The sequence below is a fragment of the Condylura cristata genome, unplaced genomic scaffold (assembly GCF_000260355.1).
Source record: "Condylura cristata isolate star-nosed mole 26May11 unplaced genomic scaffold, ConCri1.0 scaffold00032, whole genome shotgun sequence".
NCBI classification, from domain to species: Eukaryota; Metazoa; Chordata; class Mammalia; order Eulipotyphla; family Talpidae; genus Condylura; species Condylura cristata.
Genome location: NW_004567133.1, coordinates 4,610,943 through 4,638,674, shown reverse-complemented (window position 1 = coordinate 4,638,674; position 27,732 = coordinate 4,610,943). Strand labels below are relative to the sequence as shown.

At 55.6% G+C, this 27,732-nt stretch overlaps 4 protein-coding genes across 9 annotated transcripts; 1 reads left to right on the top strand and 3 right to left on the bottom strand.

Annotated features, from left to right (window-relative positions):
* Positions 1–1,242: 1,242 nt before the first annotated feature.
* On the bottom strand, positions 1,243–8,824 carry ZNF668 (zinc finger protein 668). Of its 3 annotated transcripts, none has more exons than XM_012732042.1 (3): positions 8,739–8,824; positions 3,074–3,954; positions 1,243–2,638 (listed from the first exon to the last, which is right to left on the bottom strand). In XM_012732042.1, exons 2-3 carry the CDS (start codon positions 3,718–3,720, stop codon positions 1,444–1,446), a joined length of 1,842 nt encoding a protein of 613 aa, XP_012587496.1. In that variant the 5' UTR covers positions 3,721–3,954; positions 8,739–8,824; the 3' UTR covers positions 1,243–1,443. The 3 variants fall into 3 exon arrangements, with proteins under 3 accessions (XP_012587496.1, XP_012587495.1, XP_012587497.1); XM_012732041.1 differs by having other exon boundaries at positions 3,074–3,962; positions 8,739–8,812; XM_012732043.1 differs by having other exon boundaries at positions 3,074–3,740; positions 8,739–8,805.
* A 265-nt stretch (positions 8,825–9,089) lies between these two features.
* On the top strand, positions 9,090–18,071 carry ZNF646 (zinc finger protein 646). Of its 4 annotated transcripts, none has more exons than XM_004691964.2 (3): positions 9,090–9,314; positions 10,893–16,299; positions 17,504–18,071. In XM_004691964.2, exons 1-3 carry the CDS (start codon positions 9,153–9,155, stop codon positions 17,623–17,625), a joined length of 5,691 nt encoding a protein of 1,896 aa, XP_004692021.2. In that variant the 5' UTR covers positions 9,090–9,152; the 3' UTR covers positions 17,626–18,071. The 4 variants fall into 4 exon arrangements, with proteins under 4 accessions (XP_004692021.2, XP_012587462.1, XP_012587460.1 ...); XM_012732008.1 differs by lacking the exon at positions 9,090–9,314 and adding an exon at positions 9,517–9,542; XM_012732006.1 differs by lacking the exon at positions 9,090–9,314 and adding an exon at positions 9,541–9,706.
* PRSS53 (protease, serine, 53) lies at positions 18,068–22,489 on the bottom strand. Its single transcript, XM_012731639.1, has 11 exons — positions 22,473–22,489; positions 21,973–22,031; positions 21,718–21,880; positions 21,140–21,405; positions 20,862–21,016; positions 20,509–20,728; positions 19,619–19,769; positions 19,290–19,534; positions 19,066–19,211; positions 18,646–18,868; positions 18,068–18,354 (listed from the first exon to the last, which is right to left on the bottom strand). Exons 1-11 carry the CDS (start codon positions 22,487–22,489, stop codon positions 18,335–18,337), a joined length of 1,665 nt encoding a protein of 554 aa, XP_012587093.1. The 3' UTR covers positions 18,068–18,334.
* A 1,866-nt stretch (positions 22,490–24,355) lies between these two features.
* On the bottom strand, positions 24,356–26,582 carry VKORC1 (vitamin K epoxide reductase complex, subunit 1). Its single transcript, XM_004691963.2, has 3 exons — positions 26,365–26,582; positions 25,259–25,368; positions 24,356–24,826 (listed from the first exon to the last, which is right to left on the bottom strand). The coding sequence occupies exons 1-3, from the start codon at positions 26,535–26,537 to the stop codon at positions 24,618–24,620; spliced, it is 492 nt and encodes a 163-aa protein (XP_004692020.1). The 5' UTR covers positions 26,538–26,582; the 3' UTR covers positions 24,356–24,617.
* Positions 26,583–27,732: the final 1,150 nt, after the last annotated feature.

The following is a 27,732-nucleotide window of genomic DNA, read 5'->3' as shown; positions in this document are numbered from 1 at the left end:
CAGCAGGGAGCGCCCACTGGCTATTCTTTTATCTTCATTTGTGCATGGTCTAAAGGTACATGCAGGGGTCCTGGTGTACAACCTGTTAAAGCGCAGCTATCCACAGCCGCTGCAGCATGAGTTCGATCCCCAGCCAGGGAGATAATCTACATGGCGCAGCAGCAGACCTCTCCTGTCTCACCTGCTGCTCCCCTCAGCAGTGTACTTCAGTGGATCCACCTGTTCTGTTCCCCACTGTCTCTGGTGAATCCTCTTAACCCCCCGCATCTGTAGCCTATACCCCAGTTCTTGTATGCGTAAGTAAAATTCTGAAAAAAAAAAAAAAAAGTACCTGCATTAACTTTCTGATAAACATGATCAAATCATTTTTCCAAGAAGTTATACTAATTTATGCTAAACATAGGACTTCATTTCTGGCTTTTGAAAAATTACAAATTTGTATAGCCTTAGTGTAGGACTATGATTATAAAGTTAGTCAGCAGCCTATTCTTCCCCTACTGACTTGAATAATTGTATTTTTCATCAACCAAGTTCCCAGAAACAGGGCACCCTCTCCCACATCCCATTTATTCTTGTGCCAGTAACATCCCATTTTTACCCCAGTACTTGGGTGTTTGATTATCTGCAAATATATCATCTCCACTGTTTTTAAAGTGTTTTGCATATGAACTTTGGATTTTCAAGTACGATTTACAAATCCTCCTAAATGGCAATGAATCTAAGGATAAATTGGAGAAAATCAACACCTTTTAATATCTTTCCATTTTGGTACATAGTATTTGTCCCCATTTAGTTAGGTGTTAGTATGCTTCAGAACACATATTGCCTTCATATAGGCTCTGCATATTTCTTCTAAGGTTTATTCCTTCGTAACTTGTCAGTTTTGTTAATATGACCAGGACTTCTTCCTTCCCAAATATATTTTCTGATCTGTCATTGCAGTATCTAAGAACTACTCAGTAAGAGGCTTCCATGGTCCAGTAAGTATGGGCTAAACAAAGCTAAAGAGATTTGTTCATTTGGGGACTTATCAATGATTTTAATACACTTTTGCTCCCCAGGAAATTTCTTATTTGATGATGGAATCCTTTGTGATGACATCCTGAAACATACTTGGAAAACCAGGCAACCAATGATCGTCTAGTTTCTGACGTGTCAGCTCAGGCGTCGCCACTAAACCTTATCTGATGCCCAAACTCAAGCTCCCATTTCCCAACCAGAAGAAAAAAAGACAACCCAGTGTGAAAGTAAATGCTTTAATAAGTGTTGCTCAGAGGAGCCATGTCTCTCCACACCAGTGGACCCTCGACGGGGCAAGGTGAGCGGGCTGCCTGGGGGGGCAAGGATATGGGGTCTAAAGAGTGAGCTGGCACAAAGGAGGTGAGAGAGGCATCCTCTGGGGGCTGAGCTCCTGGGAGTGTGTGTGGAGTGGGGGCACGGGCCTCAGGATGGGCCCTCTTCAGGCATTCCTAGCAAAGCCACGAGGGGCTCGAGGGGTGTGGGGGTGCCGACAGACACAGGGTGTGTGCGTTCATGCTTGCGCAGGTCGCTAGCACTCAGGAAGGCCTTGGGGCACTGGGTGCAAGTGTAGGGACGCACAGAGCTATGGGTGCGGCTGTGCTTGCGCAGCCCAGCCCGGTCTGAGAAGCTCTTGCCACACTGGGTGCAGGAAAAGGGCCGTAGCTCCGGGTGGGAGCGCTCGTGCCTTCGCAACAAGGTTGATGTGGAGAAAGTCTCCTTGCACTCCCTGCACACAAACTGTGGTGGCTTCTCTTCAGGCTCCTCACCCCCGACAGGGCCAGGAGCCTCCCCAAGTGCAGAGTCTTGGCACTCCACATGCTCCACTGTCATGCCTACCACTTGCCACTGGGTGGCCATCACACCACCTGATTCAGGGGGCAGCCCTAGCAACCCTGCCGGTGGGTCCCCCAGCCCTGCACCTGTCGTGGGGGCCGCAGAGCCCTCACCTGCCACACTGACAGGCAGTGCCAGCCCCACTACCAGCTCCTGCTGCGGGGGAGCCCCTGCAGCCTCACTACTTCGATGGGTCCGCTCATGCTTTCTCAGGCTTGATGACACCACGAAGGATTTCCCGCAGGCATTGCAGTGGAAGGGGCGCTCACCCGAGTGCACACGGCTGTGCTTTGTGAGACTGGCTCGCTCAGCGAAGGCTCGCCCACACTCTTCGCAGCGGAAGGGCCGCTGGCCTGAGTGCACCAGTGCGTGCCGCTTGAGGTCCCAGGACGCCACGAATGTCTTGTCACACTGCAGGCACTTGAATGGCCGGTCGCCCGTGTGCACCCGCCGGTGCATGGCCAGATCCGCCGGCTGCCGGAAGTCCTTGCCGCACTTCTCGCAGCGGTAAGGCTTCACGCCCTCGTGCGCCCGCTGGTGGCGCCGGAAGCTTGAGGGGTCAGAGAACATGCGGCCGCAGCGGGGGCACAGGAAGGGCTTCTCACCCGAGTGCGTGCGCTCGTGGCTCTGGTAGGAGCTGAGCTGCGTGAAGCCCTTGCCGCAGGCAGGGCAGCGATAGGGCTTCTGTGCGGCGTGGATCCGCTGGTGGCAAGTGAGCGAGGACGAGCGGGAGAAGCTCTTGCCGCACTCCGAGCAGAGGAAGGGGCGCTCGCCCGTGTGGGACCTGTGGGAGTGTGGAGGGCCGGCATGAAGGTGGCAGGCCCGTGACCTGGCTCCTGCTGCCGGTCCAGTCTGTAATTTAAGCCCCCTAATATCCCCAGGAGTCTTGGCCCAGTCCACTAAACTCCACAGGGCTGTTCCCCAAGCAAGAACCTTCAAACTGACTGCCTAGATACAGATAAGACTCCTCTATGACACCAGCGACCAAGCCCTCTCTCCGCTCCAGAGCTGCCCCGGGGGCCCTTCCTACCGGCGGGGGCTGAGGCCAATCGGACCCTCCTCCATCTCCAGGCTCCAGCCCGCGCCGTCCCCCCCCACCCCAGTGACCAGCCGGGGTGCCAACTCCAACTCCCGGGTGCCGAGCCCGGTCGGCCCTCATCTCTCTGGGGCCCGCCCTCAGGCCCTCCGGCCAGCCCGTCCCGCCCTCAGACCCCCTCACCGTTCGTGGTTGCGCAGATCCTTCAGCTCCGCGTAGGCCTTGCCGCAGCGCTCGCAGCCGTAGGGCCGCAGGCCGGCGTGTGTGCGCCGGTGCTTGCGGAACACCGACGGGTCGGCGAAGCTCTTGCCGCAGTCTGCGCAGGTATAGGGCCGCTCGCCCGTGTGGCCGCGCTGGTGGATCTTGAGCTTGGAGAGGGCGCCGTAGGCCTTGGGGCAGTGTGTGCAGCGGAAGGGCAGCTCCCCTGCGTGGGAGGCCAAGTGCACGCGCAGGCACACAGGCTGCATGAAGCGGCGGCCGCACTCGGGGCACGGGAAGGGCTTCTCACCCGTGTGGCTGCGCCCGTGGCTGCGCAGCTCGGGAGCTGTTTTGTAGGCTTTGGGGCACAGTGGACACGCGTAGGGCCGAGGCTTAGCCCCTGTGCCTGACACCTTATCCCCACTGGCATCTTCGGCTTTGGGTTCTGTTTCTGGCTTCTGCTTCACCTCGGTCGCCTGCTCTGTGCTCTCTACAGGCCCATGTGTGGCCGCATGACGTGCGGCCCTGGGCGCGTTGGGAAATGTCTTGGTACAGGACAGGCACTTGAAGCGCCTGCCAGAGCGCTTGTAGCCCGGGGCTGGAGTTCGAGCCTCGGTAGACTCCACCTCCATGGCCCTGATGGGCGGGACTTCTGTGCAAGAGAAGTGAAGTTAGATGGAAGCCACAGGCTTTTGCCATTCTCCAAGGCCTTTCTCCTCACAAAGCCCTCAGGAGGACTCTGGGGGAAACCTAGCTTATCTGCATTTCCCAGTTAGGAGGCCACATCCTTCCAAACATTCCTGAGTCTGACAGTCTGCCCTCCAGATTCCACTCTGTTCACTGATGAAATGAGTTGAACAGGTGACCTAAAGTGCTAAGAGAGGGGGCAGAGGTCATCAAAATGTCCATCTCACTTCCTTCCTTGTCACTTTTTCAGGGCTTTTCTGAAATGCCTGCTATTCCCAGAAGGCTCAGGTTCTAGATTGTCATTATTTTTCATCTTCAGGCCTGTACCAGAAAATTGCTCCAGGCTGCAGATACAAAGGTATCCAGACATGGGTCTGGATACCAGCAAAGTCAGACAAAGGCCCGAAGAGGGCAGAACCCCTGGGCTAACTGGTAACTGACCACAGGTCCCCCATGTATATATTTTGTTTTCCCCTCTGGTTGGTTAACTTTCAGAGGCAGCAGCTGTTGACACAAAATTCTGGCAGATGTAAGGGACTCCACCCTACACAGGAATCCTGGTCCACCCTCTGGAGCCTTTGGGCTCCAGTGCTCTGGTAAAGGAGAGCTCAATTACCCTCAAGGCAACTCGAACTACTGCCAGCAGTTAGAAGGCTTTCGCTCTTTTTAAAAACTGTATTTATTTATTTGAAGTAAAACTGCATTATATGTTTCAGGTGTGCATCATTAAAAATCAACATGTCTATATACTGTTTTAAGTTCACTACTGAAAGTCCAATTCTAGCCTTCACCATACAGTTAACCCCTTATACATGATTTACCTCCCTTTTTTTCCTTTCCACTGCTCTTCTGCTTAATTGTTCTTACAGCCTTTCAATGAATCTAGCTGGCCGCCTCCTAGGTCACCTAGTTGAGGTCCCGTCTTGGTTCAGAGCCCAGATACCCTCCACCCAGCTGCTACTGGGGATCACAGCTAGGAGGAAACAGGATTAATGGCTACAGTTAGACTTAACACCAGCTCATCCTTCCTGGGGGGCGCAGGGAAGAGGATTATGGCAGATCCACTTAAGGAGTGCACAGCGGTAGCCGGGGTGCTAGAGAGAGGAGAGGGGAGGGAAACGGATATGCCCAGAAACGAGAATGCCGCAGGGCGGCCTGGGTTGTAATGCCCCTTTCTAGGCCTGTTTCTTCATACCCAGAGGTTGGTGGCTTCTAAGGTAAGACCCAGGAAGGAGGCAGAAGTCTCGCTGAGTGGCAAGGGTTACCTCTTTAGGGTCAGCACTCTTCGGCCCCATGGTCCTGCCTCTGTCCCCTTGAACTACAGACACAGCCTACAGGCCACTGGGGTTTTCTCCCTGAGGCACCATGTGAGACTCTCTGTTCCCTGCCCAGATGTGACTTCTATCATATCAGGCAAGTTCTCAGGGCCTGCCTTCCCGATGTCATAAAGCCAATCCTTCAAGTCCCACGTCACCAAGGGAGCTCTGCATCTTCCCCTTGGTTTTGGCCCCAACCCCACACCTCTCTAATACCACCCTCAGCTTGGCTATTTCACTTTTCTCACTAATTTCTGGGGCTGGGGGCTGGGGACTAGCAGACGAGTTAAAGGGCTTTGAGGCCAACTTTCTCCATGGTTTGAGTGCCCCCTATGCATTTCAGGGGATCCCTTACTCTTGAACAAGGCACTCATTACCACTCTCCAGACCGTCTCTGACAATCTAACTGATTAAGTTTCTCCTCAAAATACCATAGCTGGCCTTCCCTGGTGGCTCAAGGGGTTAAAGTGCAGCACTATGAAGCTATCCACAGCCACTGCAGCACAAATTCAATCCCAGGCCAGGGAGCTGCCCCCTCAACAGTAGATCTGCCTGTTATATTCCCCACTCTGCCTCTGGTGAATCCTCTCACCTCTCTGGTCTGTACCCTAGTTCTTGTATGCATACATAAATAAATCTTTTTTAAAAAACACCATAGCCACATTTACTGAGCACATGTAAAAAGCACCTAGTCTCCCAAGCTCTTGACATGTATTGCCTCATCTAAACGTTACCAGAAAAGTTCCATTATTCCCTTTCCACGACAGAGCCCTAGTTTCTGAGGAACAATACAGCATTGTGTGAAAGTGCAGGATCTCTAAATCCAAACTGCCTGGCTTTCCTCACTTCCAAGCTGTAACTTTGTGCAATTTAATTCATGCCTTAGAACCTGTTTTCTCATCTCAAAAATGCAGGGTTGGATAAGGGTTGAATGAGATAATTACTGGCTTCAATTACAGAGCATCTTCTCAGAGGCAGATGCTCTCTGATGTGCTACCTTATTTTCTAGTAGTTTCCTAAGATAGAGGTTATTGTCCTCACTTGACAGAAGAATAAAGGGCCACGCAGCTAGTGTGGTACTTGGTTAGGGAACTGGTACCCGAAACCAGGTGTTTATCTTGCCTGGCTTTGTGAGGCCTTGCCAGACTTGTCTGCTGCCTGTCATCCCCACCAGGACCAGGACCCTGAGCTCAGGTCACACCTTTGTCTCCTCCCATACCGATGAGCCACCCTGAGCCCAGACCAACAGTTACTGTTTCCCCAGAGGGCTCGGTCTTCAGGTTCTGAACCCAAGTCTTTGGACACTGGGGCTGGGCTCTTGCTCTACCCGTCTTCATTTACTTAAGGCTGATTAGCCAATTCAAGACTCTCCCACTGCTTCAAGGACAAAGACTAGTATCTCTTCCATGCCTAGCCAGGCCCTGAGCCACCTAACTCCTGCCAACCTCACCTCCTAGCTCACTAAACTTCACCCACACAAGATCCTTTTCCTTTCTTTTTGACTTTCAACCAGTGAAAGACTTAAAAATCCCTTCTGACATCAGGGATTTTGCACTAGTAGTCCTCTTTACCAGAGCCACTATTCCCCGAGATCTTTGTGTAGCTCTCTCTCTCTCATTTGGGGCTCAGCAACCTGTCACCTCCTCAAAGAGGGTTTTCCCGGCTGCCTTTCCTAATGCTATCTTCATCTTTGTTAATCACGCCATCTCTCCTCCCCTTCTTTAACTTCCTTTATAGTGCTCATCTGGACAACTTTCTCTACAAGCTTACCATGGGTCAAGTATCACTCAAAGAATTTGACCTGTAAGCCTCATAACTACCTAGAAATGTCCTATGGATTGAATGCACGTTTGCATGGATAAAAAACCATTTGAGGACATAGTGGAAAGGTGGCCATCTACAGGCCAGAAAAGGAGCCCTCACCAGGAATCAGTATCTTAACGATGTGAGAAATAAATTTCTGTTGTTTCAACCACGTAGCCCAAACAGACTAAATTAAATCGCGTTTTATCCCCCTTTTATAGACAAGGACAGTGAGTGAGACACACAGAAGTGAAGTAATTGATCCCGATCACAACCAGTGAAGTGAATGGACCAAGGGCCAGGAGTCCCCTGAATTCTGCTTACAAAATTTGCACCCTTTATGCCATGCTTAATTCTGTGTCTGGGACCAGAGCCTATGGGGTGAAGAATCAAGGACCTTTTTAATTCTGTATCCTCTATGCATAGAGCCCTGCTTAGTGCATCAAAATAATGAATCAATCTCCCAAAATTCAAACTCAGACTTACAGCTTTTGCCGTCCCCATTAATAGTTTATGAGACTGTTGGTTAACAAGTATTTATTAATTTAATTTGCCTCTTCAAGTTCACAAGGTCCAAATACACTAAAATATCCCACACCGTGGTTTCACTGTTTTAGTGAGGGAGCCTTGTCTTTGCTTCATTACTGGCTTCGAGGGATATAAAGTCCCACTGCCTAAACGGGCTTACTACCAGTTATGCAGAGATTTAAATCCCAGAGACTTATCTGCAATGATAAGGTGGAAAGGAGCCACTTTTTAATCCCCTCCGCACCTCACTCTCCCCCCATGTCTAAACAAGCAGTCCCAATAGGGCTCACAGGCCAGGAGATATCTGGTGAGATGGTGCATGGGGACTTGTAAACCGTGCAGAGGTGAAAACTAATAATTTCTTGCTGCTCCCAACTGGTCAAATCACAACCTAATCCCAACTTACTTTTCCAATTCACGCTCAGCTCCAGTGGCACTGACCCCACCCAGCGGCGACCACAATCCTCTAACTTCCCCACCTAAGGACATCTCCAGTTTCCTCTTGCCTTCTCCTATGGGGCAATTCTTGTATCGTTTAAATACCCGCTTCCTCAATGCCCTCGGGAATACTTAACAGGCGATAGAGGTAGGGCGCCACGGTGCTCGGAGCCTCGGTTTTCTCATCAGTAAAATGGGATGTTTTGAGTCATGTGGGAGTTTGCAAGCCTTTAGGGCTAAAGAGACGCAGTGAGGAATGGCCGGGCCCAGCGCCGCCCGCTCCCTGCAAGCTTTGTGTCGGCGCCGGCGCCAAACAGCCCCGCAGGGCAGGGCGCTGGGCTGACTCGTCTCGGAATGAGTCCTGGTTAAACGTGGCCTCGGAGAACGTGGCACGAAGAAATAAACGAAGACTGAGAGAATGCACAAATGAATGGACCGAAGGCCAGACGCTGGACAAAGGCCTGCAAGATGGCGTTCTCTAGGACCGCGGGAGGGGCGGCCGGGACCTCGGCCGAGGAGGGGGTTCCGGCGGCGCTGGGGACCTTGCTAGGCGGGTCGCGCGCTTGGGACAAAAGACCGCAACATGGCGGGCTCTAGGACCCCCGGGCCCGCACCGTGCAAGGCGGACAGCCGAGCCGCCGGAGCCCAGGCGACCGCATCTGCCGGCCCGCGGGGACAGCCGGCGGGTTCTAGGACCCGCTGGGCCCGGAGCCCGCCAGCACCCTCCCGAGGCCGCACTCCTCCCGCCCCGCCCGCACTCCTCGCGCCAGGCCAACCCCATCCGCCCTCGGCACCCACGGGGAAACTGAGGTCCTTTCCTATAGCGTCCGCGCTGGTGCCCCCAGGGGGTCCTCGCGGCCTCTCCCGGCGTTTCCTACCTGAATGGACTTGGGTTGGCTCGGTGGCGTCGGCTACAGCTCCTCTGGACGACCGAGCCCGGGACACGGCCAGGGAGGGGCCGGCGCTAGGACCCAGCGGGGGGAGGGGGTGGAAAGGCAGGGAGGCGGGGCCGCGAGCGGAAGTGGAAGGAGCTACCCTGGCCGCAGAGGAAGGCAAAGTTTACCAGAGCACCCCAAGCCGAAGGTGGTGGAGAAACATCTGGCCGGGGGCTCAGTGGGTGTGAATGACTGGGGACGTCGGACAGGTTGACGGTATAACCCGGCTATTTCTATCCTGGGGCCAGATCATCAAGAACTCGAAGATGAGAGGACAGAAAGGCCATGCTCAAGATTTGTAGACGCCCCCCCCACCCGCTTGTGTCCCAGAACATTTCCTTTAACAGCGAGGAGTGAATGAGTCGACTCCCATCTGCCTTGAGTTTTTCAGGGAGCCCCACGAAAAGTGTCGCCACAGTACTCAGGTCAGGGCTGCAGAACCCTTTTTTTTTCCTCTTCTGTGTCCAATCAGTATGCACCGGAACGACTTTCCCTGCTCTCGCCGGAAGTGTGGCTAAGGTAGCGTGCTACGAAGCCGCGCTGTGACCTACGGGGGCGGGGTGAGTGTAGCGTTGCAGCGAACTCGTCCCTAGCACCGGAAGTGTGTCTGTGTGGACAGGCTACTTGGAGGCGGGACAGGATATGTTCCCGAAGGCGGAGGTTTCGCGGGGAAGCTTTTGCGGCCAGGACACTTCCTGTTTCCTAGTAACAATAGGAAGTGTCCGCGGACCCTGGGCTAGACTCTTGGTTCGTGCCAGCTGCGTCCACCTGCCTTCACCTTCTTCCTTTCCTTCCTCCTCCTTTCCTTCTTTCTCTCCCCTCTCACTTCCCAGGAGCCCTGGCAGAGTGTGGTGTGTGGAAGCGCGAGAGCCCCGTACAGCCACCCCTTGGGGCGCGCGGCTGCAGTTAGGGTGAGGGTCCCATTGCGCAGGCGCGCTCCCGTTCGCGGTCCCCAACGGACGCACCCGCGGCGGGAACGGGAAAGGGCCTCTGTGCGAGGTAGGGGTCCTAAGAGTAAATTGGCAGAGGAGATGAGTAAGGCGAAAGGACCTCCTTGGTGCTTAATTAGGAGAGGGCATTCTTGAGCGAAAGGGCTTTGTGAGGTGAGAATTCACGGAGCAGGTTCAAAAAGGGGATTCAGAGTCGGAGATTGGGAGTTGTATTGGGATCCCATGGGAGTGAAAAATCCCAGTGAGGGAAGGCCATGGTGACATAGGCATGGGGAGCAACTATGGAGAAACAAGGGCTTTGAAAAGATTGCCAGAGTCAGTAGGTTTACTCTTGTGTAATTGGGATCACAGTGTGTTGTGAGGAGACAGTGACACAATGAGTAATCGCTGGGCAGTGGTACATGGTAGTGCTGTTAGCACGCTTTGTTGTCATCATCAGTGTTTGAGAGGAGGTAGAAGAAAAATGAGAAGGGACAGTAAGGATGGAAAAAATGGGAGAGAAATAGGTAGGGGGTGCAGAACAACCAAAACTGGGATGGCATTCCCAAGATGGAAGATGGTTTGGGTTTAGGGGAAGTAGGTGAAGGAGTAGTCAAGAGACTCTTAGAAAGAAGACCTGACCCTGAAAGCTATAGTGAAGGGGAACAAGCCCCCCCTTTTTCTGAAGAGAACTTTCTTAAGCGCTGGAGAAAGATGCTGCTTTTTCAGTGCCTGTAGGCTTCTCTTTTTAGCCAAGAAGTGCAGGAGTGAGGGTTGGACTTTTCTAATTGAAGGGTCTAGACAAGGTTGAGATTTCCTTTTAAGAGGTCACAGAAGATAGGTTTCGTTTGTTTCACAATTACAGAGCATAGAGTGAGGTAGCCTTTTTGGATTTGCTGGAAAGAGCAAGAAAATTGGTTTATGACCAGTGGTAGGTTGTAGTCCTCTAGACTTTAACCTGAGCTATTCCTAGAGGAGCATTGATATTTGGGGAACTTATATGCAAGGAGGCCTTGAATGATGGTGCTTCAAGATTAGATCCAGTTGGAAGCAGATTTATAGACATTCATGCTTGGGGAACCTCTGACCTCTGGTGAACTTATTGCTGAGAGAGCCAAGAGCGAAGTCAGTGCAGGCCTTTCTTCTGATCACTGCTTCCTCTTCCTAGGCCTGGGCCCCTCCACCAGTGGAAGATGCCGCTGCCACCTGCCTGCTCTTCCTGAACCTCCAGCTTCTGTCACACTGCCCCATGGAGGACGTTCCCACCTCACTCAGCTGCTCTGACTGTCAGCGCCATTTTCCTAGCCTCCCAGAACTATCACGGCACCGGGAATTACTCCACCCGTCTTCCAGTCAGGATAGTGAGGAGGCTGACAGCATCCCCCGACCCTACCGCTGTCAGCAGTGTGGGCGGGGCTACCGTCACCCAGGGAGTCTCGTCAACCACCGCCGGACCCACGAGACTGGCCTTTTTCCCTGTACCACCTGTGGTAAGGACTTCACCAATCCCATGGCCCTCAAGAGCCACATGAGGACTCATGTTCCTGAGGGGCGACGGAGGCGCAGGCCGCCCCGCCCAAAGGAAGCTACACCACGCCTCCACGGTGAGACAGTGTCCACTGCCTCCTGGGGTCAGAGGCTTGGCTCTGCAGAAGGCTGGGAAAACCAGAAAAAGCTTACTGAAGAGACATCTGGCTGTGAGTCTGGGCCTGACCCCGCAGCAGCCCTGGGCACTTGGGAAGATCCACCGCCTACCAGGCAAAGAGAAGGCTGGGAAATCCAGCCAGATCCCGAGGGCGGTGCCGAGGACTGGGGGCCCACCACCAACTCTGCCAAAGCCCCACCCCTCCCCACCCCAGCCAGCAGCCTCCTCAGTAATTTGGAACAGTATTTGGCTGAGTCAGTAGTGAATTTCACGGGGGGCCAGGAGCCCACCCAGTCCCCTCCTGCTGAGGAGGAACGGCGGTACAAGTGTAGTCAGTGTGGCAAGACTTACAAGCATGCTGGGAGCCTCACCAACCACCGCCAGAGCCACACCCTGGGTGTCTACCCTTGTGCCATCTGCTTCAAGGAGTTCTCTAACCTCATGGCTCTGAAGAACCACTCCCGACTCCATGCCCAATATCGACCTTACCAGTGTCCTCGCTGCCCCCGCGCCTTCCGGCTTCCCCGAGAGCTGCTGGAACACCAGCAGTCGCATGAAGGGGAAAGGCAGGAACAGCTGTGGGAAGAGAAAGGGGTGCCTACCACCAATGGGCACATAGACGAGAGTAGCCGGGACCAGCTCCCCAATACACAGATGCTGAACGGCTCCGGGGATCTCAGCACCTCTGGGGAGCTGGAGGACGGTGGCCTGGAGGAGTACCGGCCTTTCCGCTGTGGGGACTGTGGCCGTACCTACCGCCATGCAGGGAGCCTCATCAACCATCGCAAGAGCCACCAAACGGGCGTGTACCCCTGCTCCGTCTGTTCCAAGCAGCTGTTCAATGCAGCTGCCCTCAAAAACCATGTGCGGGCTCACCACCGACCCCGGCAAGGAACTGGGGAGGATGGGCAACAGTCATCAGTGCTGCCAGCTCTTTTACCTTTGGCTGAGAGCACCCCCAAAGAGAAAGTGTGCCCCACCACCTCCCTGGACCACCGCCCCTATAAGTGCAATGAGTGTGGCCGGGCCTACCGCCACCGGGGCAGCCTGGTAAACCACCGCCACAGCCACCGCACCGGAGAGTATCAGTGCTCACTCTGCCCCCGCAAGTACCCCAACCTCATGGCCCTGCGCAACCACGTGCGGGTACATTGCAAAGCAGCTCGCCGCAGTGCTGGCCCGGGGACTGAGGGTCCCCCCACCCACCTCAAAGTGGAACTTCCACCTGATCTGCCAGGAGCAGAAACAGTCCCACAAATCAGTCTGGGGCAAGGGTGCAAACATGAAGAGGAAGCCACTGAACTCCCCCCTGCAGGAGACAGGACAGCACCACAGATATGTAATGTGTCTGGCATGTTCTTTGAAGGCCCCAAAAGCCTCGAACATCATGACCGAACCCACGGGGAAGGGGAAAACCACAAGACAGAGACCAGGGTGTCACCTCCTCGGACATTTGCCTGCCGAGACTGTGGCAAGAGCTACCGTCACTCAGGCAGTCTTATCAACCACAGACAGACCCACCAGACAGGAGACTTCAGTTGTGGGACCTGCGCCAAGCACTTCCACACCATGGCAGCCATGAAGAACCACTTGCGACGCCACAGTCGGCGGCGCAGCAGGCGGCACCGGAGGCGAACTGGCAGTGCGGGTGGTGGGGGAGAAGCCAAACTCCCATCAGGCGAGAACTGGGCCCAGAAATCAGTGGAAGATAATGAGGGCCTGAACTGTTCCCAAGACCCTTCTGGGCAAAGTCCTGTTGGAACTGAAGACAACTTGGAGAGTGATGGGTGCTGTTCGCAGGCGAGATTCAAAAGGGACAAATGTGGGCTTGAGAGCGGCGGGGCATGTGTAGAGGGTGAGAAAGAAAGCATCGGTACTGAGGAAGGATTGGAAAGGAAAGAGGCCTGTTTCCTTGACACCTTGGACCTCCCAGGCCATGAGGAAAGTGATGGGACTCGCTTCTGTGATGGCCTCGCCAGGGTGGATGAAGACCAGAAACCAGCCTCTGGTCCGCCCATCTCCTCTTCCCCCTTAGGCGAAGCTGTCACAAGCTGGCAGGCTGAGGTCTCCCATACATGTGCTGACTGTGGGCATTCTTTCCCCCATGCCACCGGCCTGCTGAGCCACAGACCCTGCCACCCACCCGGCATCTATCAGTGTTCCCTCTGCCCAAAGGAGTTTGACTCGCTGCCTGCTCTGCGGAGCCACTTCCAGAACCACAGGCCCGGGGAGGCAGCCTCAGCACAGCCTTTCCTCTGTTGCCTCTGCGGCATGATCTTCCCTGGGCGGGCGGGTTACAGGCTCCACCGGCGCCAGGCCCATGACGCCGGCATGACCGAGGGCTCGGATGAGGAGGGGGAAGAGGAAGGAGCGGCGGGGGCAGCCTCCACTGGTAGCCCTCCACTGCAGCTCTCGGAGGCGGAGCTGCTGAATCAGCTGCAGCGGGAAGTGGAGGCGCTGGATGGAGCAGGTTATGGGCACATCTGTGGCTGCTGCGGTCAAACCTATGATGACCTGGGGAGCCTGGAACGCCACCACCAAAGTCAGAGTTCTGGGAACACCACCGGCAAGGCTCCCAGCCAGTTGGGAGAGTCAGGTAATGCCGCGGGGATTGCTGCAGATGGTGTCTCTGAGGGCCCAGCGATCTCTCTCTCTGGGGCGGGTGGAGACACAAAGTCTGGCGAGGGAATAGGTGCCACAGCCGCAGACAGCTTTTGCATGCAGGGGGGGGAGTGTTCTCTGGAGGCCCAGCCCCGCCCCTTCCGCTGCAACCAGTGTGGCAAGACCTATCGCCACGGGGGTAGCCTGGTGAATCACCGCAAGATCCACCAGACTGGAGACTTCATCTGCCCTGTCTGCTCCCGCTGCTACCCCAACCTGGCCGCCTACCGTAATCACCTGCGAAACCACCCACGCTGCAAAGGCTCTGAGCCCCAGGTGGGGCCCAATCCAGAGGCAGGAGGCAGCAGTGAGCCCCAGAACATGGCAGCAGAGGGGCTGGGGCAGGAAGTGTTGAAGCTCCAGGAAGGAGTTAAATTGGAGCCCCTAGAGGAGGTGGCAGGGGTGAAAGAAGAGGCATGGGAGGAGACCACTGTGAAGGGGGAGGAGGTGGAACCGAGGTTGGAGACTGCGGAGAAAGGCTGCCAGACAGAGGCCAGCTCTGAGCGGCCCTTCAGCTGTGAGGTGTGTGGCCGCTCATACAAGCATGCCGGCAGCCTCATCAATCACAGGCAGAGCCACCAGACCGGGCACTTCGGCTGCCAGGCCTGCTCCAAAGGCTTCTCAAACCTCATGTCCCTCAAGAATCACCGGCGCATCCATGCAGATCCCCGACGTTTCCGCTGTGAATGTGGGAAGGCCTTCCGCCTGCGGAAGCAGTTGGCCAGCCACCAGCGGGTCCATGCTGAGCGGAGTGGGGGTGGGGGCACCCGAAAACTGCCTCGGGAAGATCGGCCCTTCCGGTGTGGGCAGTGTGGGCGGACCTACCGCCACGCTGGCAGCCTCCTGAACCACCGGCGTAGTCACGAGACCGGCCAGTACAGCTGTCCCACCTGCCCCAAGACTTACTCCAACCGCATGGCCCTGAAGGACCACCAGAGGCTGCACTCGGAGAGCCGGCGGCGGCGTGCGGGTAGATCCCGGCGGGCAGCTGTGCGCTGCGCCCTCTGTGGCCGGGGCTTCCCTGGCCGGGGATCGCTGGAGCGGCACCTGCGAGAGCATGAGGAGACTAGAAGTGGTCACGAAAGCCCAAATGGCACCCAGGGCAGAGAGGAGAAACTGGCTGATGACCAGAGACTAGAGGACAGATCGGGTGGTATTGAGTCGGTACCCCAGCTGGAGGATGGCGCCTCGAGGCAGGGGGAGCAGAGCCAGAGCCTGGTCGGGGCGGCTGATTCAGAAGCCACAGAGCCTGTGTCGTGGGGCACAGGGAAAGCAGATGGGTGGCAAGGAGACGGGGGACCGGTGAATCATGGTGGAGATTGGGTTCTTCAGGGTCATGTGCTGACCAAACCAGATGAGTCAGGGGACAGCGTCCCCAGGCGCCCCTGCCACTTTGCTGACAGCCAGCCCAACGGAACCCATCTGAGTCACATGGGTAGCTGGGACACTGGAGACAGCAGCCCTCAGCTCCAGCCAGAGAGCCGCCCCTTTTCGTGCAGCCACTGTGGCAAGGCCTGCCAATCACAAGGCCTCCTGAACCACCACAATACCCACAAGACGGACTGCCACTATTGCACTCCCTGCTCCAAGGAGTCCTTGAGTCCTGTGGCCACCAAGAGTCACAGCCACAATCACATAGCTGCCGAGACCTTCACCTGCCCTGACTGCGGCAACACCTTTCCGTCCCACCATGAACTGACAGACCACCTGCAGATTCATGCTAAGGGCCTCAGTCAGGCATCACACCAGAGAGAGGCCAGACCTCCCAAAGCTGGGACTGTGGAGGATGACATGGCTCTCCCTGGCCCAGAGAAAACCCAGGACACCCCAACAGAAAGCCCTAAGACCCCAGGAGAGAATGCCAGGAGAGCTAATGGAGAGCAAGGAGCCAAGCCCACAGTGGTTGAAGAGGAGCGGCCCTTCCGCTGTGCCCAGTGTGGGCGTACCTACCGTCATGCCGGTAGCCTGCTGAACCACCAGAAGGCCCACACCACTGGACTCTATCCCTGTTCCCTCTGCCCCAAACTTCTACCCAACCTGCTGTCCCTTAAGAACCATGGCAGGACCCACACGGACCCAAAGCGCCATCGCTGCAGCATCTGTGGCAAGGCCTTCCGGACAGCCGCCCGCCTGGAGGGCCACGGGCGAGTCCATGCACCCCGGGAGGGGCCCTTCACCTGCCCCCACTGTCCCCGTCACTTTCGTCGCCGAATCAGCTTCCTGCAGCACCAGCAGCAGCACCAGGAGGAATGGACAGTGGCCAGCTCTGGTACGGGGGCATGAGCGGGCTTGGGCAGAGGATTGAGGGGCTCAGAGGAGGAGGGCCCACAGTGGAGGGCACGATCTGGCCCCAAGGCAGGTGGCAGTGCAGGAAGAGAGGGTCATGTGGATTCTAAGAGGTGGCTGGCATTTGGATGTGGAATGGGAAAACCAGTTTGCAAATGCTGCTTTTTGAGCACCTGATTCTTGAACTCCCAGGTCAGGTAAATAATGGGGTAGTAGTGGGCAGGGGTTGAGGCAGGTGTCAGCTCCTCAGCTGTGACAGGATCAAAGAGGAATGATCTTGTTTTTGTGGGGAGGTAGCTGGGTACCATCTCACTGCTACATCTGGAAACGCTCCTGATCGAGCCACTGAAGTAACGATTTCCAGAGAAAAACATGGCCTAGGTTCTTTTCTTCCCTGGAGCAGGCAGGGAGGCAGGGAATGTGGAATGGGGAGCGGGAGGCACCCTCAGACTGAGGCTTCAGTGCTGATTTTCCCAAGGAAACTGGGTCACTGGGTGGCACCCCGTGCCCCGTCCCTCTTCCCCGCATCTTGTCTCAGCCCTCTGCTGTTTGCTGGAAACTAGGCCTTTGGCCCTGCCCTACCTGTGTGGCCCCACATCTCTCTAACCAGCTGTCCCCCTGTTGTGGCTCTCTTTTGGAACCCCGCTAAACCACCCTTTTCACCTGTGCACCCCTCCCTGCCAGCACACCTTTAACTGGAGGACTGAGTCACAGATAATTGTTTCTGTGAAGCCAGGCCTTGCTGAGGCAACAACAGCCATTAGCCCCTATCTCCCATCTATCAGAAAGTCACCTCCACCCCACCCTGTTGGAGGAGGCAGCTGCAGACCCTGGGCTCACAGTCTCCACCTCCTCTAGGAACCTGTATCCTTTGTCCAGGGACCATTCCATTTAGTAGCCACCAAGGTGGGTACCCTGAGGTGGCATGCTCTTGACCAGAGATGGCAGGGGAACGGGGAGATTCCCAAAAGGGCCAAAGAGATGGCTTTCAGGCTAGATTTCTTGAGACCTCAGGGAGGGAGTGAGGAGCAAGTTAGCCAGGACTGGGGAGATAAAATTGGGTGTCCTGATTTCACATACAGGCCTCTGGGACTAGGGGCAGGGAAGGGAATGGCCAGCAGTGCTGGGGAGGGGGTACAAGCTGTGTGGGGTTTGCCCCCTTAGTGACCTCCTCTCTCTCTCCCTAGGAGCCCCAAAGGCGTCAGCGGCGGGCAGAGGGGATTTGTCATTGCCCCCTCCACCCACCCCCACGACCCCACTCATGGACCCTTCACCCCAGTGGCCTGCAGACCTCAGCTTCTCCCTCTGAACTTCAAGCTCCAAAGATCAGAATACGGGGTTGGTGGGGTGGGGGTTGCAGGGGAAGGCGTGATCTCTGTTTTGCTCAGGAGTAGTTTGGGCATCCTCACCTCTTTTCTCCTCTCCCCTGAGAAGAGGACTGAGACCTGGCTCTTCCCCCGGGAGGTCCGAGGGGTTGGCTGCTAGTGACCTTGAAGGAGCGCCTTCCCGCAGCCTGTCACCATGTTCCTTCCTATGACTGGCACAGCAAGAAACCTGGTGCCAGGTTCTGCCATAGTTTTGGGCCACACTCACCAACCAGCTTCACCAGGGAGAGGCAAATTCCAGAGAGCCACAGGTGGGAAGGTGGCTTGTGGAAGGGGAGCCTTTTGCTACAATTTGTAACTTATTTTCTAAAGTCTATTTTGTAACAATTTATTTAAGTTTTAAAAAAAAAAAGGAAAACTGCCCCCTCCCTCCCAAAAAATGAAAGTTTCAAAGTATGGGCTTGGTGTGATTGTATCTCAGGGGATGAAGATAGAGAAGTTGGGGACGCCTGCGTCGGAAAGAAGAGCTGGGTGTGGGGAGCACCCCCAGGCGACATCCTGCCCTGCAAGGTGGGGAGTGGGGCGGCTGCTGGTCAGAGCAGGCTGTTGGGCTGTCCCCGCGCCTGGATCGTGGGTGGGGATGCTGGGAGAGACACCGGGCCGGGCAGCGCCGCAGCATCCCAGAGCCACCTGTCAACAGCCAGCTGGTCGGCCTGTCGGGAAGAGGGAGGGTGGGGTTAGCCGTATCCTTATAACTTTTCTCCCTCCCTCCAAAAAGGAAGGAGATACTGCCTGGCCTCTACCACAAATGGAAAAGCTGCAATTCGGAGAGGTTGAGAGGTCTGCTCCGAGTCACAGAGGGATCAGAACCTGAATTTGAACCCCAGTGAATCTGTCCCTCTGCTCCACCCATGCAGGGCAGGTAAAAGTGGGTCAGAATAGATGTTGCCCTAGAGTGAGAAGAAAGGGCGTGAGTAGTGACAGAGGGGCCCTGGGCCACATACTCGCGTTGGCGGGGCAGCTTCCCATCTCGGCCTCCGGCTCCGGCTCCGGCTCCTCAGCGAAGTAGACCTGCCAGTCCACACTGCTGATCCAGCTCTCATAGGGGGCGAGTGCCGTGAAGACCGCAGGCCGGGCTGGCCCCTGGCAGGCATCTCCAAAGCTGTGTAGCCCAGCCAGGAACCACGTGCCTCTCACCTCGTGCACCAGTGGGGCCCCAGACAGACCCTGTTGGGGGTCAGGTGACACTGGGTGACTTTCTCTTGCTCTTGGGCAGTCGGGGACGATATAAGGAGCCTGGTGCTGGGCTGAGGCTCTGGCTGGTTGGAGCCAGTTAGCGGAAAGGCCTAGTTCCTGACCTAGAGGCTAAGCCTGGCAGAAGTTGTAGGGTAAAGGGTGGGGGAGATTGATGGATTGGGGCTCACCTCACAGTGGGGCGGCTCACCCACAACACTGGTACACACCATCCCTGGCAGAATGGGGATGCTTCTGTTCCCAAGGCCTGTGTGAAGCCTGCTGCAGGCCTTGGGCCCCAAGAGGGTGACAGGCACTGTCTGTGGGAAGCTGGTACCTATAGGACACATGAAGAGACCCAGCTGCCCAGTGGCCTCACTGGATGGCTAGTGGCCAGTGGCCCCATTCTACATACCTGCTCCTTGGCGGGCCAGCCCCAGGATCCAGCCACGTTCCCCATCAGGCAGGTGGTGGTCAGCGTAGGGCAGGCAAAGGGGTCTTAAGCTGGGGCCCAGTGTTACGGGCTGGGCCAGGAGCAGGAGGGCCACGTCATAGCCCCCCTCGGGGTGGGTGTAAGCTCCATGGAGGGTGAGTTGCTTCAGGTCCCGCTCCTCTGGTCCAGCCCCCAGCCCTACACGCCACTCCTCTGGCGTCTGGCGCCTGTGCAGAGGCAGCATTGACCGCACTGAGTGGCAGGGCTGCCAGCAGGGGCGGGGACACACAGTGGCAGGGCAGAGGGCTCACCCGATGAAGCAGTGGGCAGCAGTCAGCACTACCTCCTCTGACACCAGGACTCCGCCACAGGCCAGCTTTCCCTGGTACTTCAGCCTGGCATCCCAGGGCCATGGGGAGGGGGCTCCGGTCTGGGGACCTCCTTGCTTCAGAGATCCGCAGGCTGAAACATTGCATCATCTGGCTTTTTAGTGCTCACACCCTCCAGGCCCTATGCTGAGTGCTTCTGCACACTATCAAATCCTCAAAATACCCTTTCAGGTTGATTCGTGTTTTGCTCATTCTTGAAGGTATCCAAAGTTCCAGAGAAGTTAAGTGACTTTCTAACTCTGTAGCCACAGGCAAGCAGCAGGCTTGGGGCTCAAAAGCTTTTACTCCTGATGGTCCGCCTCTCCAGAGGGGAGTGATGCGGCTCTCCCTTACCTCGCCCATTACTGCACCCCTCCAGGCCTGGACTGGTCTCAGAATTCCAGGCTCACTAGTGCTTCTCTTACCATCAGGATGTAGTTTCTAAGGAATTATTTTGCATGTAATTTTCATGTTAGTCATTTAATGCCAGCACCCTGTGGGGGTGCCCTACCCTGTCCTATTGATTCCCTGCTTAGAAACTTCCAGGTCACCTCAGAAACCTTCAGCAAGTTCTCAGAGGTCCCACTGCTTACCTAAATCCCAAACTTACCAAGTTCCAAAGCATCTATACTTTTCAGCCTTTTGGAGCTGTTCCCGTTGTAGGGATGGGTAGGAACCTGAGAAGTTCCCCCAGCAGTTTGCTCCTGGCAGCGTGAGGCTGTCTGGTAGTGACTATTCTGAGCTGATGTTTAACTTTGCCTTCTGCGTACTGCCCAGATGTCCCCCGGTTATCCCCACATAACAGTCCTCTCAGCCCCTCATGCCCCACTCACCTACACAGCTGTCCTCATCACTGATCTGCTGGGTCTCTGGGTTCTGGGCCATGAAAGCTGCTCCCTCAGCTCGAGCCTGCAGCCAGGAGCTGTGAGCAGCCGTGTCAGTCAGCAGCACCGGAGTGTCTTCCTGGGCACAGCTCGACGCAAAGCTGATGATCCCAGCTTGCACCCAGTGTCCGCTGGGCTCACGGCACAGCACTGGGCCCCCAGAGTCTCCCTGGCAAGAGGCAGTGAAGTCTGGGATAGATACCTGAGCCCCAGCCTCTACCCTTTCACCAGTTCTGTGGACTGAGCCCCCAGTTTCTTTAAAGGTCCCCCCTTCTGCTCCCTTCCCTTTGTCCCCCTCAGACCTGACAGGGCCCCTGCACCCCCGGCTGGGCGCCCCCACACAGCATCCCAGGCCGAGCTGGGCTAGCCAGCAGCCGCTGGTGTAGCCGATTGTAGAGACAGTTACACGTGGGTCGGCTGATTAGATGAAGGCGCAGGTTCCGAAGGGTTCCGGGAGCTGGCAAAAGAGGGGGGGGCGAGGGAGAGGGAGACTGGGAGCCCGGACAGTTGCGCCACTGAAGCTGTGTGAACTCAGGCAAGCAGGGTACCTCCCCGGGCTTCAGTCTGGGGCAGCACTTACCATCGTTGGTGTCCTGACCCCAGCCAGTGGCCCAGCAGGCAGCCCCGAAGGGGAAGTGATGGGCAGGCTGGGGCAAGCAGAGGGGCATGTGGGCCGCAGGGCGGGCCAGCCGGAGCAGAGCCAGGTCCGAGCCCTGGCTGTAGTGATTATAGGCCCTGGGCAGCTGCAGAGCTGTCACCCCCACCTCCTCAGCCCCTGGGCTCAGCCCTTCCCGTTGCAGCGAACCCAGGACAACTGACCAGGAGTTCAGTTCTGTCATGGCAGCCCTGGAGGGGGAGGTACAAATTCAAGGCGTTGAGTGCAAAGTGGGGGGTGGATGGGACAGGGGGGGTGGGACACGGAGACAGCACAGCGTGGGTGCTGTGACCTTGAGCAAGGGCCGTGCCTGCTTGCAACCTCGGTTTTTCATTTGTAAGGCTTCCACTGGTAAGGGTTATTAAGATTAACTTGATAATACGTATTGGCATGTGGCATCTTTTAAATAAATGGTACTTCATTATTTTAGGGGCAGGGATCAGTCTAGTGGGATTTGGGGAGAAGACACCCACCCCAAAACCAGAAACCCAGCCACGACTCACTTTTCGAAGCAGTGGGCAGCAGTGAGGACCCAGGTGTCTGCCACCAGGGAGCCGCTGCAGATGTGGACCCCCTGCCTCCTCACACTGGCCTGCCATGGCCACTCACCAGGCACCGTGTTGCCCTCCTGGGGCTCGGGGGGGCCAGGGCCACGCTGCCCACAAGCTGTGGGGAGGGGTGGGTCAGGCTGACGGCAGAGGCAAGGCAGAGGCCCCCAGGCCCAACCAAGACCCAGGTGCCAGGACCCCAGTGCTTACCCCGCTGAGCTGCTTGAAGACCTGGGAAGAGAGAGGAGGGACTTGGGGAGCCTCGCCTCCTGCTCCAGTACTGGAGCGAGTGGGTCAGACGGGTAGGCCCTGGGTCTTTGCCTGTGACTCCGTGGCTACCTCATCAGCCCCTCCCAGAATAAAAATATTTATATGAGGTCCAGAAGCAGCTTTTATTGGACCCTACTCAGCATGTACACTCTAATTATTTCTCCCTCAGCTGTGCTCAGCACTCCTGCGCCCGAGCAGCCGGGCCCAAGATTCAGCTTGGGACCAGGCCAGTCCTCCTCCTGGCTCGAGAACCCCCAACTCCTACCCCCACTGTTGAGTCAGAGAGGCAGACTGTGGCTATGGAGGCCATTTAGCCTAATTGTGCCTCAGCCATGAGGCCTAAGAGCAAGGACTGGGAGCCCACGCCTTGTCCAATAGAGGGAGGGCTTAAAGAGATTGAAATCCACTTCTCTCAGTTCTAACAACTCAGATTTCCCCACCTTTCCAGAACCTCCATACTGCCAAAAGTTCCCTTGCCGCACCTCTTTCCCATCACAGACACACAAACAGACCCATTAAAAATCCCCTGTTCTAACCATTCAGATTTCCCCACCTTTCCAGAAACCTCCATACTACCAAATGATCCCTTGCCGCACCTCTTCTCCATCAGAGACACTCAGACACACACATTAAAAATCAAAGCCCGGAGCCATGTGGAGACAAAGAGATGGGCCCAGGGCCCCAGAGCTTGCCTGAGGTCACTTGAAGTAGAAAGGCGGAAGGTACAGACTAGCAGAATGACAGTCCCTGCAGACACAGACTGTAATCCAGTGCAAGAAAATCACACCCTATAGATGCAGGCAGCCACATACACCTCCCCACACACGCGGCCAGTTACATGGCCACAGGTAGACTCACCCAGAGCGGGCTTCCTCACACCAAGCTGCAGGGGCTACCTGGCAGAGGGGCCCCCTGAGCCCCCACCACCCTGCTTCCACCTTGGCTCACCCTCTACGAAGGCCACCATGCCTAGGATGAGTAGCCCTGGTCCCCAGCTCTGCTCCATGCTGCTCCAGGCCAGTCTGCTGCCTGTGCCTCCTCGAAGGCTGCCTGGGTCTCCCTCGCTCCACCCCTGCCCCGCCCCCCGCTGCCTAAGCGTCAGGTGTCATCACTTTTCTTGGGCTGGAAAGGAGCCAACAGTTCGAGGCTCTGGGGCTGTAGCTGAGTGACCCTGGGCTCGTCACCATTCCTCTCTGGGCCTCAGCTGTGGTCATTTCCCTGGGTTCAAATCCCACTTCTCTTCCCTAAGTGGCCTTGGACATTCAGCCTCCCTGTACCTTGTCTGAAAAGCTCTGGGTTGTGGAAGGTGACAGTGTGTTGTTTGGAGGGGAGTGTGGCAGGGGAATGTGCTCCCGGGGACTGGACAGGCACGATGAGCAGGCCCTCCTAGTTGTCGCTTTTCATCTCACCTTCCCATACAGCCAGGTCCAGTGGGTTTCTCGAACCTTCTCTCTTCCTGCTTCAGAGGCAGCAAGCACAGGGAGGGTTGGGGCCCTGCTACTTACTTTCTGGGACACCAGCAAATCTCAACACCTTCCTGGATCAGTTGCTTCCAGGAGACAGGATTTATGGTTGTTTCTAGCAGGTATTGATCAACTCTTAATCAGGATTAAGATTAATCTTAATCTGGATTTCTAATTTAGGCCAGCCCAGACTGTTCCGGAACTCTGACACCAACCTGGCTAAGGTTGAGTGTAAACTTTGGGTCCAGATGCCCTGAGTGTATTCGAGTCCTGAGGGCTCCCTAACTCCTTCGCCAGCACTGGCTGGTGATCCTAGGAAGTTACTTAGCCTTTCTATACCTCAGTTTCCTTATCAAGATAGGGGTAATAACAGTATCTACCTCATACAATTGCTATAAGGATTAAATGAGTCGACACGTCATGTTCTTAAACAGTGCTTGGTATGCAGGTAAGTGCTTAGTATGTGCTAAGAAAAACAAAACAAAAATGCTCACACCTGTTGCTGGCCCTCCAGGGCTGCCAAGACTGGCTTGGGGTACTACAGAAAGCATTGAAGGGGTTAAGGTTAGACTCTAGGAAGAACTTCCCAGCAAGCAGGTACAGAACCAGAAGGGCAACTTGCCCTTGCAAATGCATGCTTAGACCTCCCAGGAGAGGAGGTCTGCCTCCCATGGGCAGCAGGGACAAGATCCCAGCCTGTTTCCTGGGGGTGGGGGCTGAAGGCGCCCCAGGTCTTGCTGACTCCACCCACTGGAGAATGAACTAACCACCCTTCCCAGACAAGCCCTCCACTTTCTGACTCATATCCTTCCAGCCTCAAAGGAGACCAAAAGCCAAACACTAGGGTCCCAGACAGATGGCTCAGACTTGGCCAATTTATTTAAATAATTTTATTGCTTCCCTCCTTGGGCAATGGCAGGTGCTTTGAAGACCGACCCTTGCGGACAGAGTCAGAGGCTCTAGGGTGGAGGAACAAGCATGGCACTTTTGGTCCACCGTCCTGCGTGGGCGTGTGGTGGGGGCTGGTTGCAAAGTCTTCTGTGGACCCACAGGCGGCCCCCTTGTGCAAGACTCATATGCCAAAGCAGAACAGATATGGCCAGCCTGGCTTGGGGTGAAGGCTCAGGGCCCCTTGACCTTGCCCTGTGGTTTCTGGACCTCCCGGAAGCTAAGTACTGTCAGCCCCATGTTGATGGCATAGGTGGTGATGCAGACGATGCAGAAATCGTAGAGCACAAAGAACAGGATCCAGGCCAGGTATACAGAACCAGCGAGAGACACCAAGGCAGTCAGCACTAGCAGGATAGATGCCCAGCGGCTCCGTAGACAACCTGCAAGACAGAAAAGCATCAGGCATGGCAGTGTCCCTGGGCCACCTCAAGGGCACTGCCATGACTTCAGGGTGCCATCGAGACACCAGGGGCTGCTAGGGAAGTCTATCCCAACAAGACCTTGGTTCTTGTCTTTTTCCATGATTCCTGGAACCCAAATAGTAAATTTTCCTGTTGGCTGCCACATGACATGAAAGACAAGTAATCCTTAGATCCCCCCACCTCTGAGTCCCAAAATACTGGGGTCCTAGGAAGTCTCTGATAGAACCTAGGCCTGAACTACTCCTGTTAATTCCTGCTCCCAAGGTGCCTGGTGACGAGCAGCTGCCTGTCAGTTGTCTGGGTCACCAGCATTGCAAAGGGATGGGCCTGGCCTGGCCTGGCCTGGCCTGGGGAGGGGGATGGGTATTGGGAAGGGGCAGGGCCACTCACCTAACAGCAACTGTAGTGTGTAGAAGATGCAACCGAATATACTGTTGGATTGATTGAGGACACTGTCCTGGCCCAGCACATGCTCCACAAGCCCAAAGCCACGGCCCCACCTAAGGGGTGGAGAGTGAGGTTAGGAGTGTCCACTTAGTGCCTTGGGCCCTGTCCTGTAGGGGTAATGTGCAAAAAACCACCTGGGCTGTCCTTCCCCTCTCTTCCTTCCCCACCCCCACCTGAGTCCAAGGGTTGATGACCTCCTGCTCTCCCTTTGGCCACGTCAGGATTCCACCTCACCGCCCCCATTCTTCCCTATCCCCATGGCTGGGCTGTGATTCCTCCACAGGCCCTTTTTTCATCCTAGACTTTCAATTATTTTTTTATATTTAGAATCATTCTTTTTGCATAGGAGAGCCAGGCGTGGGCCAGAGCTGCAGTGGGAGGATTCACCAGAGACAGAATGGTGAGCAAAGCAGGCAAATGTACTGAAATACACTACTGAGGTGGAGCAGTGCCAGACAGGAGAGGTGTGCTGTGCCATGTGGGTGAGCTCCCTGGCCAGCGAGTAGTGACAGCACTGAGACTTAACACCTAGGCCATCAGGGAGACCCTAACTTTCAATTACTCTTAAAGTGGCAAGGTGGTATAATGGTTGGCCTTACTTTACATAGTTATCAGCGTCTGAGAATTTAGGGTAGAATCTGCCCTGGACTCCCAAATCCTGCCCATCCCTCCCCTGTATATTCAGTCATACTGCTAAGCCCTGTCCTCCAAACAAAGCAGGACTTGGGCACCATCACCAGTCCCCTCCATGCCAGCCCACCTCCTCCTCACGGGGTCACCGTTATTCCTTGGCATCCCGAGCCACGTGCTACTCTCCAGAATAACTCCACTCCCCAGTACTATTTGCGCACAGACCACCATCACCCCGTTGCACACGCCTGTCTCTGACACCTGATCCCCTGTGCAGCCCGGCCCCAATGCTCCTCTCCCCGGCCACCCCGATCCCAGACTCCGGAATCATCAGATAACCTGACCGCCATTCATACACGGTCCCCAGGCAATGTTCCCACGAACGGCCTGGTTCCCAAGCCTTGCATTGCGGAGCGCACCTGGAAGAGAAAACGCGCGAACAGCTGATGGCTGTGCCTACGTCGCAGAGCGCGCGGTAATCCTGGTTGCGGGCGCGCTCCGCCTTCACGTGCAGCGCGTAGAGAGAAAGCACTACGCCCGCAAGACACAAAGCCAGCCGCACCCAGCCGGGGCTCCGCCAGGTAGAGCCCATATCTTCGGGTCCAGCCAGAGGCGCCTTCCCGGAGTGAACCAGCCACGGGGCAGGGGCGGGGCAGTGCACGGACACGCCCGCCCCCTTCCCTCTGATTGGGCGGCTCGTCTGTCAGCTCTCGTACTCTCTCACTCAATTGGTGGTTGTGAAGATTTTGTAGGCTGGTGCGGAGGTAAACAGCGAAGAATGCCGGGACTGGAAAATCATTTTCAGGGGTGTAGGTAGGTATTCGCGGTCTGGGCGAGCTGCTAGGCATGGTGGGAGTTGGAGTCTGCTAGGCAGCACAGCCTCAAGGGAAATGGAGTTCCCTGAGTCAAAAGAAATTACGGATAACAACGTTTTGCGCTCACTTTGTGCCAAGACTCGTTCTAAGCATCTAGGACCTAGAGGCCAGCGGGATCATGGACTCCAGCTTATACTGCAGTTTCCCTGAAATGATGATTCCAGACATCGTGAAGACTAACCTCCCATCCTCCCAGCTTGCTCAGCCATTCCTTCTTTCCTCCCCAGCCTTTCCTACTGGCCCCTCTTGCGGCCCTCCATGCCTCTTCCCTCGCCTCTCTTACCCTCTCTCCCTTTCTCATTGCGGGCTCGGGGCCTATCCCTCTAGCTACGTAGGCTCTCTGTAGGGGCTAGTTGGGGCTCCCTCGCAGCATGACAGCTTTCAGGCTACAATAGCAGGTTCCCAAAATTGTCATCAGTGATTTCCACCTCCTGGCATGCATGTCATTGTGTAGTCTTGTCCCACACTAAATAGCGCTGTCCTGACCCAATGGGATAGTACAGAATTGATGATGTGTGACTTTCCAGGCTAAGTCCCATTGTAGCTTCTATCGTGCTCGCCACTTAGATCACACATTCTATGAACCCAGTTTCCACGTTATGAAGATACTTAAGCAGGCTTAGGGAGAGGTCTACTTTTTGAGGCAGCCTGCTAGTAACTAGCATTGACTTGGACATGTGAGCGAGCCATGCTGGAAGGGGGTTGTGTAATACCATTCAAATTTTCAGATAACCAAGCTTATTTATTTATTTACTAGTATTTTTTTAAAAAGATTATTTATGAGCTTCCCTACGACCCAGCAATCCCACTCCTAGGTATCTACCCAAAACACTGATTGAAAAAGATACCTGCACCCCCATGTTTATTGCTGCTTTATTTACAATTGGAAAAACATGGAAGCAGCCCAAATGC